Source organism: Nipponia nippon, unplaced genomic scaffold (assembly GCF_047370975.1).
Source record: "Nipponia nippon isolate SJK-2023a ecotype South Korea unplaced genomic scaffold, ASM4737097v1 scaffold_2, whole genome shotgun sequence".
Classification (NCBI taxonomy): Eukaryota; Metazoa; Chordata; class Aves; order Pelecaniformes; family Threskiornithidae; genus Nipponia; species Nipponia nippon.
Window position 1 is genome coordinate 86,083,791 of NW_028262336.1, and position 13,959 is coordinate 86,097,749.

Below are 13,959 nucleotides of genomic sequence, written 5' to 3' on the forward strand. Positions count from 1 at the left end.
GACTTGTATTCAACAGCTACTCCTAAAAGCTGGGCTATTGGAAGAATCTTTGTTTTTTTAATATAAAAATAAAAGCAGCACTTTTAAAAATGGGACAGCCTTCAGCATAGGTTTGACTAGCCCACACTGTCTCTGTTCATTGCATTGTTATGCAAGGATAATTTAAGCTGATTTATCGCTGCTTGAATTTGAACAGATTGCTTTTTTAAAACAGCTTCACTTCTCATGAAGAAAGTAAAATACTTGAGAATGTTCTTTAAACAAAATAGCAAAAAAGTAATTTTTCAGAATAAAAATATATGACAGGAGTCAGAACCAATAGAGAGGTGTAAACTGATTGGAACTAGTTTTTCTTCCTCCCAGAGGGGAGGAATACTTCATTTATTAGGCTTACATATAGGCTTCTGCCAGTTTAAGTCCTGGGAGTTGAAATATTTAGCTGTCTTTCTGTACTTGATCTGGGGGATTTGGTACCATCTCAGCCTCCAAATTGCAAAGTAGGTCGAGTTGATTCAATTGCTACTTAGAGCAATCAAGAGAAGAAGTTGAAATGAAAGCAAACTCGGGAAAAATGCAAACCTTGGCATGAGCAGCAAGAGTATTTATTCTCAAGTCATTTGGCTTGCATGGACTCAAGTGCAAAATAATTCAGATGAGTATTGTGTAAAAAGTTCACAAGAAATGGGATAGCTTTATGGTTTTTTGAATATCAGTCTTTGGGAGCATTTTAAAGAACAGTTTTGGGGAGAGATTTGGGCAATTGAAACCAAGAAATAGCATGTTTGTAATCAAAAACAAGTTTTGGGGGTTTCTTCCCCGCCCCCCCCCCCCCCCCCCGTAAAGTTTTAAAAAAAAAACAAAACAAAACAAAAAACAATTCTTGCAATCATGTCCTAGTTTACAGTTCAGTTCTTAAATATCTATTCTGTAGTTTGTTAAGACTTTATACACTGCCATCACTTCGTTTGCAGCGCGTTGACTCTGGTGTGTCTTATGTTGCTCAGTTGTTGGTGGGTTGCAGCAGGACAGGAACTTGTAGAAAGTAGTTGCGTTTTTTTCCGTCTTGGTGGCTCTGTCCCTGTACAACCCAAGAAATATTCATCCTCTGCCTTGCCCCAGTGTCTAGGCTCTATAATCCATAGTTTATAGAGCAGTTACAAATTTCTTGAGTTTGAGGTAGCAACTTTTTCTTAAAGTGGAAAACATCATTAAAAACTGGAATTAATGATTGGACTATTTCTGCTAGTTGACCTCGCAACGTGTTTCCCATGTAGATGTTTAAGCCTGTGTGTTGTCAGAACAGGGTCTTTTCCTAAGAATTAAGAATTCTTAAGAATTTTTCCTGTGAGTGTTTGAGGTTCGGTGTCAGTGCCCTGACAGGAAAGTTGTGAAAGTCTCTGTTTCCCCAGGTTGGAAGGCAGCGAAAACTCTGCTCTGCTTTTCAGCAGCAATGACTGAACTCCATTTAAGAAGTTGTTGTTGTTTTGGAGCTGCTTTTGCTCTTAGTCTCTCCGCTGACATTAATAAACCTCTTCATTTTGCAGAGAGCTGATAGCTAATGGTGAGATATACTTCTTTTTTCTTTACCCCCACCCTGTTTAGAGGAACCGTATGAAGTGTTGCTGGCCTGTCTAAGCAGAGCACCTACCTTGCCTGGCTGTTAAAACCCATGGCTACCTTAAGACCTGAAGTAATGTTGCAAATGTGACCAAGAGTGAAGCCAGCCAGTTAAGTTTAGGTGTGAGAGATGGTGAAGTCTAGGGAATAAGTATTGTGCAACTCCTGTTTCAAGGTGGGGAATATGTAATTGAGTTAACCCGTCTGTGTTTTGCACCAACCTTCTGAACTATTTCATCACAGGATAGGAGACACTACCATTTTACTCTGATTTCTTCCTGCTTTTACAATGTAGGATATTCATTTCACACCTTCAGGTCTGCTGTTAAGCTAGGACTCGTCTGTCTTGAAATGAGGACACTTTCGTTGCTCCCTTTCTAGCCTCCCTTTTCTCAATCTTTGTGTTTTCACAGGTGCCCTTGCCTCCCACTGAATATGGCAAGGTGTGCGCATGAGACCTTCAAAAGTTTTTGTCTAATCACTCATCAGACAGCTCTTTGAAAAAGGAGGTGATTAATGTTAGTTGCTTCAAATGTCAGGGGAATTTTGGAAAGGAGGGTTTAACAACAGAAATACAGGTCCTCAGAACTGTATGATTTGCACGCTTCACGAGGTAGCACACGTGACTAATCCATCCCACTGTAAACTCTGCAACTCAAATGTTGTGAACAGCTTTGTTTCATACCCTATAACAGCCACCTTCTTATTCTGACTTTCCTGTAAATTTTACTACTATGAATTGAATGCTATTCCTAGGACTGTCTGCACATTTAGGGGCACAGCAGCCGAATGTAGGTTTTTATACATAGCAGTAGAATGGAAGTTTTCGTTCCCTTGTTACGTAGCTTCTATTTAGTAAGCCTTGGAATGACTCGGTTTTTGTGTTCTAACATGTGATATGTAAGACTTGAAATAGCAAGAAGTAGCTTCATCACAGTTATTTATAGAAACATGAGTTATAATGATTAATGTATCCAAACGCAATACCTTATTTCCAAGAGTTGTTGGACCTTTGCGAAACAGCACCTCTAGATTCAAAATTTAGTTTTGTAGTCTGCGTTTAGCTAGCACAAGCAATGGTTACCCCATCACCAGAGACTGTGTAAGAGTTGGCCAAAGAAGATTGTCACAGGGCTTTCTCTTGCTGTTTTGGTTAGTGCAACATGGGGCCCTACTGAGACCACCTACTAATAGTATGATGCATAGGGAACTGAGGCACTGTAGAAACTAAACTGGGAGTAGAGAATAATTCAGACTGCTCTGCAGGGCTCCCAGCCCACAGTGCTGTCCTTAGAGGAGAGCAAGGGTGGTGCCTAATGCTGGGTAGGTGAACTTGAAGACACAGTTAGTTCTCTGCCAGGATATGGAAGCGGGGTCTGACACTTGTGTACGATGGTGAGTCCGGTTTGCTCACTGAGGCTTAGAGATGTCAGGGAGCTGTTGTAGATCATTAGCATAGGGACAGCTTTGATCACCAAAAGGGCCAGTTCTAGCTTGGTGGATTATCATTCAGCACAGAGTATTTGATATGAAAAGTGCTGATTGAGATGGTGTAGCTGGTAGACTGCTGTAGCTGAAACTTCAATAAGGTGTAGCCTGCCTCCCTTGCAGCTTTCTTCTTTTGTGCAAGCCAAATGTGGGGAGACCGACTGCAGCTGGCAAACTGCGATCATCTGCAACTAACTTACCGCTAAAAACATGGTGAACTCTTAACCTGCTGGGCTTTCCTTTCATCTAACTCTTTTTAGGGACTTTGTGCTGTAGCATAGAAATTTTTTTACAGGATGAAGGTTTGAGTGTAGCTACTGCTGTGTTGATATAGTAGTTTTCCCTGTGATGAAGATGAAGCTGCAGACACAGCTCACCGTATTTGATGCTGTCTTCCCAAGAAGCCTGTAGTTGTGTGTCACGCTGTTGATGTTGCATGGAAGGATTTTTGGTAGATAATCAATGTACCCATTGCTAGATGAGATCTGTGCATGTACTTTACTACCACAAATGCAAAATGCTGAAATATTTCTGGAAGTGGCTCAAGTACTTCTGAAAACTAAATGTCTTTTCCTCTGGCAGTAGTCAGTAGAGAGGTCTGCTTAGTGTCCTCTTAAAATGACCTCCCAGCAAAGCTTCTCTGTATCCTCTCCTTGCCTCTTCCAGCAACAGAAGCTACTATTAAAATTACTGTGTAAATATATTTCTATGTGGCAACTGGGGAGGAGATCAGCTCCTTTCAGGTCATTGCGGTAGGAACTGAGCCTGCCCTCTGTTTGCAAAGGCTCTGTTCCTTCAGCTGGAGATGCTGATGAAACATGAGGACATTTGGCCCTATTCGTGCAAGTGAAGTGTTCCCTTCTTGAAGCATAGGAAAGAGGCTGCATGACAAGGCCAGAACATTGCCTCAAATGAAATATTCACCTGTGAGCTCATCATGCCATTAAAAGTGGCACTAAATGGAGCGTTGTGCTCTGATAAAGCAACATCTGTGCTTTTAGGGGTATTAGATCAGAACGCCTCTGTAAGACTAGTGTATAGCAAAGCAAAACCCATTGCTGTCTATTTTAGAGGCTAAATATTACTACGTTTTTCTCTTAGCTTTTCAGAAAGTTTAGCTTTTATTCTGAGCTTCCAGCTGAGCACTTTACGAATGCTATGAATTCTTCCTGGCAATATATACTGCAAACTTCACAGCACTGTGTTATGAGGAAACAACTGGGCACTTCTCTGTTCAAGGTGAAGCTCACACATAGCACGCTTTGCCTTCTAAAGCCTTCCCAGCAAATGCTTCTGCAGCTTTGGTTGTACATTAGACAGACTTAATAAAGATTCCCCCCCCCCCCCCCCCCCCAAAGATGACTGACTTTGATCACCCCATCTGCTTTTTCTTTGCTTCAGTGATGGGGAGGGAAAGAAAAGAACATCAACCGTCTGCAGCAGTGAATCTCTAAATGCTGTGGGGGCCGCGCTTACACCTCGCCGCATCTCCTGGCGGCGGAGAATATTCCTGCAGGTAGCTTCACCTATGAATAAATCTCCTTCCAAGATGCAGCATCCAGGTCTGTGTGTGCTTTTAAAGAAAATAAACAAGCAGTTGTTACTGAATAGTTATTACTATAGTGAACTGCAGCATGTGAAAATATGAAAGGGAAAAGGGAGTCAGCTTGATAAAATATTCCTGCTAGAACCTCACTAGAGAACAGTTGTTCTCAGTCGGCTTTAGGTCTTTGTTGCTTTGAACAGAGGATTGCGTCATCAAAATCAAATGAATTGCAATCTGCCATGGCTGCACTGGTAGCAAGGAAATGAAGAACTGCCACTTGCTGACAAAGATATCCTCTTTAACAGTTAGCAAATTTTTACCCTAGCCTGCTTACATAATAGCAGTGTTTGCAGAAAATGGTAAATTTTCTGCCTTCTCCTTGTACTGTACATAGCACTTGTTGAGTGTGGTAATAATTCTTATAGCTTTAGGTCATCTAAGGTAGAAACCTGAAATATCTGAAATCCTGCTGTGTTTATATAGTCCCGTTGGTGGAATTCACAACTATAGGTAAATGACAAACCCTGTATTTAGTGGCCATAAAGTGCTATAGCACTGCCCATACGGCAGCTTAGCAGATGGAAAAAGTTGCTTTTAGTATAGAGCAACTGTGGTAAATCGCTGCAGTAAACAAGCTCAGCTGTAAAGGAGACTTTATGGATAAATGCCTCTTTGTAACTCTGGGAGGTAGCAGGGGAAAGGGTTGAAATACTGGGTGACCCTTTATTTAGCTTTATTTCATTTTAATATAACTATTTAATTTAAAACACTTTTTATTTAGAAATAATTCTCTACTGTTGAACTGCCTTTTCTCTGTCTTTGGAATCAGCACCTCACTGCTGAATGTGGAAGACAGCTATTTTTTGTTCTGCTGTGACTTAGCTTTTTGTGATATGTCAAACAACCTGAGTTTCCTGTAATAGCTTTCTGATTCTTTGCAGATGGTCATGATGGAAGTGAATTGTTACCATTATCCCCTCTTGCTCCACCCTTGGAGGAGGACCCTCTTGTTCTAGTATTGCAAAATGAGGATGGTCCAGATAAAGCTGGAGAGAGGAAAAACTCAGAAGAACTACAAAGTCTGTGGAGAAAAGCCATCCATCAACAAATTCTGTTACTTCGAATGGAAAAAGAAAACCAGAAGCTGGAAGGTTAGCTATTTAGAAAATACCCCTAAAACCTGTTAAAAATTCTGCTGCCTGAAACTGAAAACTGTACTGGTGTTGGGCCCCTCAGATGGAGGTGTGGTTCTGTAACTTTTTCGTTAACAGTGCTAGAAAGAAATGTGTTCGCCCAGTTCTATCTGACAGTCTACCACGTTCTCTGTCCACCGGCCAACTCTTAATGAGTCACCTCAGTTAAAGAAGAAAGCGATAACTTTTCCTTTTTTAATGCATGTTAGATAAAGTTTGCTACAGTCTGTGTTCTAGCTAAGTCTAGGAATTCTAAGGTGAAGTGGAGTCAGGAGAACGGATGCTGTGTGAACACTTAGGTATGGTAAACCTTACCCCCTCCGTATCTCGTTTCAGTCCTTTGCAGCACATGACATTTCTGGCCAGGCTTTCTGTCCTTCATTAACCACATCACAGTGGTAATTCATAAATATTTGAATCCAAATGTGATTTTTGAGCAACTGACTCTTGAGGTATGTCAAAAAGTTGGTTTTTTTTTCAGAAGATGAGCACTGTACACAGAAAATTGAGTGCTGCTGAGAGATATGAAGTTGGCCATGATGACTTGTCAGCTGCCTGAGCTTCTGGCTAAGATATTTTATTATGACTGGTCAAGATTCACACAAATAAAAGACAGGATGCAATGTCTGTCCTAGCATATAGAAGTTCTTCAGTATAATAGACTAATAGCTTTTGGTGCAAGTTGAAAATTTCAAATGTCCTCTCTGCAGTTGCTGCCCTCATCTCCTCTATGGTGTATAACCTCTTTATATGGTAGTCTGATTCTTCAAACAAAACATAATGATCTTGTTAAGGTCAGCTAACTCTTTTTCGTTCTTTAGTGGTCCTTAACTGAGAAGGCAGGAGGAGGAGAGAGAAACAGCAGAACAGAAGTCTTTCCATGTCCCTAGAAGCGTACATCTTTGAATGTATTTCCTACAGATGTAGCATATTTCTCTGTGTACTCTCTGTACAGTTTGTCTCCCTGTTGACACACACTTCTGTGGAAATTCCTAGATTCATAGGGAACATCTACAGAGAAGTCTCTTTTAACCTCAGCCAAAATTTTCATTTGTTGTTTTAGCAAACGGTCAGTCTGCTGTTGTGGGGTGGGGAAGCTGGACATCTGCTGTAGGGACTAATTTGATATTATTCCCTCTGGCAGTATGAGGTGCTGAGGGACAAGCTCTTTTCTGTACACTCCCTGCGTGGCTGGAGGTACTGAGAACTGTTCAATTGGTCCAGTTCCTTAAGACTCAGTTGGAGGTTATTTCCATTCTGTAACTGATACGTAGAAAAAAAGTTCCTCCTGCCTGATCATTCATGGTGAAAACAGGAGTGTCAGCAGTGGAGGCTCTGGACTGGCACCCATCTGCCAGCCCACATCTTGGTTTATGCTTCAAGGAGCATGTCTCCATTCTTGTATGCAGGTTCATAAGTACTGCTAGTGAAAATGGTGCTCTGGCTAGCTAGAATTCATCCTTTGAAAATAAGACGATGAAAAGTAAACTGTCTTAACACAGTTTACTGTGTTAACCTTATCTCTAGGTTTCTTTCCTGTGGGCTGCTGTAGCATAGGCCATTTTATGGACAGGACATATGCAGAACCGATACATTCCAAGCAAGCACTGGTTTGGGCAGTGGTTGGCTTCCTAGCCTACAATTAAATGCAGATCTCGGGAATGGGAAATGTAATAACAGAAATGCAGCCATTTCTCTACTTGAAGCCAGGTTCCCAGCTGTGAATTTATCCAGCTGTATATGACTGGTTTAAGACTGGAATTCCTGTGGAATTGTTTTCAGTGATTTTCTGTTAATGTTTTGTTGATTTTTTTATTTGCAAAATATTAATAGAACCTCTTTCCCTGTTCCTTTTGCTGTCGAGGAGACTTGAATACTATTAGCTCTTTGTTTTACAGAAGGTAAGTTCTGTGAATTGCACAAACTTGCTTATTTTTTTTTTCTGAGCCGCTAAAAGCTACTTTTTCCAGTAGATCACCTACAAATGTAAGAACTACAAAAAGTAGCAGGCCACCTAGCAATGATTAGGAAGAAGGTTAAGGATGGTTGCAAGCAACCAAGGTTGGTATAGGAGGTAGGGCAAGTACGATCAACAGGCAAGCTTGCTGACTTTCAGTATGGTTAACTGCAGAGCCAAAGTATCATTCAGTGAATGATAACCCATGCACTTAACTCTGGAGTTCGTTGTCACACTGAAAGATGTTACTGTTGTCTTAAGTCTGTTGCATACTGCTTATGAGAATGAGCATTCTCCAGTGAAGTCGTACAGCAATAGGGCAGCTTTTAAAATCATCCCAATTGGACTGCAAATTATTGTGATGAGATCACATTCCTGTTTTTATGAAAGTGTACTGCTCCTTACATAATAGTTGCTTCTACAAGGATCCCTGTAGTCTTGAACAGATATGGTCTCACTGGTGGAACATACAGCTTTTGGAAATAAATTGTCACCTACATTTTTGGAGTGGGTTAGGCAATAATCTTATGGATTCATCCAATATTGGCTGTATCCAAAGTGTGCTGATTAGGCGAAGGAACTGATTGTCTTGTTTTGCAGGTTGTATAATAACGTAGTGAGAGTTTGCTCTCACCTGGAGATGATGATGGGGAGGGGGGTACATCTGTCAGAGAAAGGAGTCTCCTGCAAGGAGCAAGTACTGCACACAGATCAAGGCAAATTTGCGATAAACTCAGCTGCAGTTTTCAGAGGTCATGTTGTGAAGTGTACAATTCAGTCCATTGGTAATTAAACTTGTCTCTGTAAATTAAGACACATTCAGGTCTTGATTCCAGTTTTTTACACCAGTAGTATGAGGAATTGGAGTGCTTTAGTGCTTTTCTGCATGCATATCATGTATAATAAAATAACCACAGTTAATTTCTCAGTAATGGAAATGAAGGCTGCTCCTCCATTAAATTCCAGAGTAACTCTGCAGCTTTATTTTGGAAATAGCAAGTCTTCTAAAATAAATATCTTGTGCCAGGTAGTCCTGTGCAACAAACCTTTGAAGCATACAGCAACATGAGTTCTGTGCTTCAGCACAGATGTTTGTTTCTGGGTATGGTTCATGTTGGTTTGTTCTGTTTCCTTCTAGTCAGCCTGATGATGCCAGGTAGCAGTGCCAAGAGCTCTTATGACTCTCTTAAGGGACATGTAAAAACTGCAACCAGTGTGACAGACTTCAGCTTAGAAGACTTGCTTAGCTTGCTTGCCTTGAATCTCTAATATAAACATTCATATGTTTGGGACTTTCCATACTAAAACAATTGCAATGTTCAATATAAACAAAAGAAAAATGATTAAAGGTGTTTTTGCAGTTGAAAGAAGCAGCAGATGTGGTGAAGCTGACTGTGTTGAGTGGGTTTTTCTTCTTGCCCCAAGCTTTAAAAACTGTTTTCATGTACTTCATGAATTACTAACGTTCACGGCCCAGTAACAGAAGTTAAATTGCTACCTGCAGCATCTTACGACAAAAGACTGGCCCCATCTCAGCTATTAACTGATGAATTGTAGAAGGTATATTTATCCCTAGTCGGGTTGTCAGATAGATATATCTAACGTGAATGGGTTTTGCATGTATTTGGTGTCTCTTGTAATTTTCTGATGTTCTGGTTTTTTGTGTGCTCTTCCTTTGTGTTCTGTGCTCTAGCAAGCAGAGATGAGCTCCAATCAAGAAAAGTCAAACTGGACTATGAGGAAGTTGGTACATGTCAGAAAGATGTCATAAATGTTTGGGATAAGAAGTTACTAAACTGCAGAGCCAAAATCCGATGTGACATGGAAGATATTCATTCCACTTTGAAAGAAGGTATTTAAGTAGGATGGCTTTTAACAATGAATCCTGAAGATTTTATTGTTATTGTTGCCTTTTGATACCAAAGGAAATCTGCCAGCAATACACTTTTTCTAGTAGCACAGAATTATGAAAAAATTGTGTTCTTTTTGCAAATGCATCCGCCTCCTGTTGCCAAACAGAAAATAGGTTCTGCTGTGTCTACAGTTTACGATGTCAGCAATGCAGAAACATGTATAGTCATACTCCTGAAAGTAGCGTCTTCTGCCCATGTATTATTACATCGAAGCTTGAACTTGGAGCTTCTGCAGCTGACACTGTGACCTTCTGGTTTCTGGTCTGTGGCTCCTATCCAATTGACTCCGACTTTCAGATGCTCTGATTTTACTTACTGAGAAAGCAGGACCATGATGTCTAATGTGGACTGTGCCTAAAACCTAGGGGAATCGCAACCAAGCTTCAGAGAGTCAGAAGGACCACATCTTGTGGAGTCTGGACTATGGTCTTTTAGTGTTTTGTTTCCTCAAGTGAAAGGCTGGGGATTTGGCCTGAAGTAGGTCTTCCTGTGGCCTAGCCATAGGCCAGAAGGGGGGAGCCAGAGGGACTTCTTAGTATGACGCAGATGTAGATAGAGTCTGATTGCACCACTGTGCCCTCCTCTATAGAATCTCATGTCTGTATTAAAGATACTGAAAAATAATATTTCAGTGTAATCTGGCTGTGGTACAGAAGGGAAGTTTTAAATTGCTACTGAAGAAAATCGTGGTAGAAGTAGGGCAGTTCTTGTTAGTGACCTGCAGAAGGCTGCCAACAAACGTCTTTCCCTGCTGCCCTATCTTCTGGTGCTGGACTGCAGTTCAGAGTTGGGAACAAGCATATGCTTTTTCTAATTTGTATTCTTGTTAAATAATTATTTGCCTGCAAAGTATTAGCAGAGTTGACAATATATTTTGACTTTCAAAGGTCGGTTTACAGAGTCAAGGGGATGTATGTGAAAGTCCGAAAGTAGTATTTTAATTTAGTTTATGCTTTCACAGGTGCTTGGCTGACTTGAGAGAAATGCTGTCTTTCAATATGAGTGGTTCTGTCCTTCCTTTGGTAGGCAGCATTAATGCTTTTAGGTTTGAACTGAGCATTTTGTAATCTGTACATCTTTCTCCAAGCCTATGGACTGACAGGAGCAGCCCTTTGGGAAGGGGAAGAGGAGGTGGACCTCCCTGTGTTTGACACCTCTGAATTTAGTTCAGCCTTTCTAAACAGGGTGGTCTGCATTCTGCGTGTAGTAGTGCATCTTTCCCTGCTGGAGGCTAACAGCTCAGAGGTGGCAAAACAAGTGATGTCTGTACCTCCATTGCCCAGTGTACCGCTCAGTGTAATTACCGTAAGTTTGTTACTGATGTTTAGTTAGTGGGACTGAACTGTGGCCACTGAGGGAATACACTGCAGAGTGGACAACTTCTGAAGCTGACTGCTGTAAGGGATCCTCCAGACTGGTTCAGCCAAGATTATGACAGGCAAGATTATGACAAAGCAAGTTCTTGCATTGTAGCGCTAAAAATATGCCCCTGCTTAGGCCTCTTGTTTTTTGACTGACCTGCAGGTGTACCAAAAAGTCGCCGGGGAGAAGTTTGGCAGTTTTTGGCTGTGCAACATCGAGTCAGACACAGACTGCCAAACAAGCAGCAGCCTCCCGACATCTCTTACAAAGAACTTCTGAAACAACTGACTGCTCAACAGCACGCCATCCTTGTAGATCTAGGTACGTCTGTTTGTAGCTGGGAGATTATTCTGACTTGTTTCATGTGTCTGAGTGGAAACGCACCATTCTTAATGGAAGCTGTTGCTGGAGGTAGATGCTGCTGTATCGGCACCACTTTCTGTGTTGTCAGGATACATTCTGTGTATGCCACTTAGCCATCCTCTAAGCAAACAATTTCTTAGGTTATGCTGTTTGTATTGATGCTCTTCTACATCTGTCTGAAAAGAGAAATCAAGCAGTCACTTCTGCAAGTTATATGCAGATGAGAATATGAAATGAGCTCAATGGATACAGTCTAAAACCAGTGGTAAATTACGGATTAATCTGACTAAAATCAACCTGTGTATGAAAGCGAAGAGAAAAGGTCTATGGAAAGAGAGAAGTGCTGGTTGTCAGATGGTTCTGGGTTTTTTTTAATGAGAAGAATTGAATATCAACTACTCTTCTCTCTTCACATCAGGACGGACATTCCCTACGCATCCTTACTTTTCTGCCCACTTGGGAGCAGGACAGCTATCACTCTTTAATCTCCTGAAAGCATACTCTTTGCTGGACAAAGAAGTGGGTTATTGTCAAGGTATAAGCTTTGTAGCTGGAGTGCTGCTTCTACATATGAGTGAGGAACAGGCCTTTGAAATGCTGAAATTCCTCATGTATGACCTTGGCTTCCGTAAACAGTACAGGCCAGACATGATGTCACTACAGGTAAGTCAGTCCTTCTCCTAAAGCTAACCAGAGTTTTAGATTAATTTTGAGCTCTCAGAGGTTGCTCCTGTTCTCAAGGGTCTTCTGAAGCTTCTTGTGTTGTTTTGGAGGTTGTGAGGTGCATGAAAATGTTATTGTCAAACCCCTCCCCAACTCTGAATTTGCAAACAGAGAAGTTCAGAACTTGCAGACTTTTCCTGTCACACGTCCCTATCATCTCCTGTTTGGAAACTCTGCTTTCTCTGCTATTTTGCTCTGCCTTTTCCTCACTTCTCTCTCTTCCTTATGCCAAAACCCCAATATGCCTGCATCTGTATAGATGGAGTTTAAAAATAAATTTGATTTTGTTTTTCTTCAATCTATAAGCACTTAGGTAGATTTTTCTCTTGTAACTCCAAGTCAAATCAATAGTGACACCCAGTGGCCAGTCAACGTACTCCACAGGCATTTGTACTTGGGGCTGCTCTGTCTCGCCTCATCATTTGCACCTCTTTTCTCCCATCGTCCTCTACCCCACCACCCTCAACACAGAGAGAAAACAAACGAATTTTTAATCATTTAGTTTGCTTATGAAACGATGCATGCTCTGCAATATTACCCTTTTAACAGCTAGCTATAGATTGCTAGCTATATTCTATGCTTTTATGATACTCAAGGCTGCTTAGGAAGGAGACAGAAAATCTTGCAGATCTGTATAAACTTGAGGATTTAAAGTTTGAGAAATCTTTCACCTTGAGATGCAACTGTCCACGGACTTAAATAACTGTATGCTCCTAATATTACAAAGGGATATACCACTGCTGAGTTAAAGCTTGTAATCCACAGTGGAGAAAGAAAACTAAGAGGCAGATACAAAAGTCTCTTTCTTTTTTTTTTTTTTTCATGCTTCCTGCATAGCAAACATTTATAATTAAGTAAAAACTTAACGAGGAGTTTCAGTCCATTTTTCATGACCAGTTATGTTAGGTGCTTATTTGGCAAACATCCAGAACAACAGAGTAGGTTGTAGTTCAAGAAATTATACGTGTTCATTTTAAAAATGATAGAGGAGTGTTTTTTACTGTGGATGTCAGTATACTATAATAAGTTTCTTGTGATGAATTAAGGGTGAACAGCCATAATAAGCATCATTCTGCCTCTTCCCTGTCCCTATTCCCCCCCAAATACATTTTGAACCAGTGGGGGTCAAAGCATGATAAATGCATGGTTGTAGGATTTTTTTCCCCTAGAAGATGCTCTCTTAGTGTTTGTATGTTACACTGCAGTTGTAGACTTTCAATAGTGTCTGATGCTTTGAGATGTCTAGGATTTCACCTTTTGATTTAAATGAGTCTGAAACTTTCATTGTCAGAAGCTCTTGGGAAAAACACTTTTTAAGTTTGAGAAGGTTCACTGCTTGTAGTACTGTTTGCCCTTTAAATGAAATGACCTCTCTTCCCCCACAGTTTGCTTCTAGGCAGTTATCCTGTTCTAGACAAAAGTACAAGTTTTGTCTGCCCAAGACAAACTAGACTATTGAAGATAACTTAGAGGATCTCACTAAAGCCTAACCTGTTTTGTTTTTTTAACAAGAGCAGAGCACTTGAAAATTCTTTTGCATTTACAGTACTGAAACACAAGTAAACTTATATGCAAAATTAGCTTCTGTCCTGTAGAAGAAAATTGTTGGATGTTTCTTTAGGATAATGAAAACTCATTTGACTTATATTTTTAATTGTTGTCTGGAAAAAGTAGTAATCTCAATCCTTAATTCATAATGAGCTTATCCAATTGATTTACTGCCTCTGTGATACTACTCTAATTTCACATGTAAATGTGTTTTGTATTGACACTGTCCGAAGTGTGCTTATTAGTATC

The 13,959-nt window shown here is 40.6% G+C and overlaps 1 protein-coding gene across 1 annotated transcript in view; it reads left to right on the forward strand.

Moving 5' to 3' along the window:
- The window catches only part of TBC1D4 (TBC1 domain family member 4), a 117,114-nt gene that overhangs the window by 92,252 nt on the left and 10,903 nt on the right, over nucleotides 1-13,959 (forward strand). The window contains exons 12-16 of the mRNA XM_087759300.1: nucleotides 4,507-4,667; nucleotides 5,593-5,802; nucleotides 9,495-9,653; nucleotides 11,239-11,397; nucleotides 11,858-12,102. Coding sequence (XP_087615426.1) covers nucleotides 4,507-4,667; nucleotides 5,593-5,802; nucleotides 9,495-9,653; nucleotides 11,239-11,397; nucleotides 11,858-12,102 — 934 coding nt within the window. The remainder of the gene's footprint in view (nucleotides 1-4,506; nucleotides 4,668-5,592; nucleotides 5,803-9,494; nucleotides 9,654-11,238; nucleotides 11,398-11,857; nucleotides 12,103-13,959) is intronic.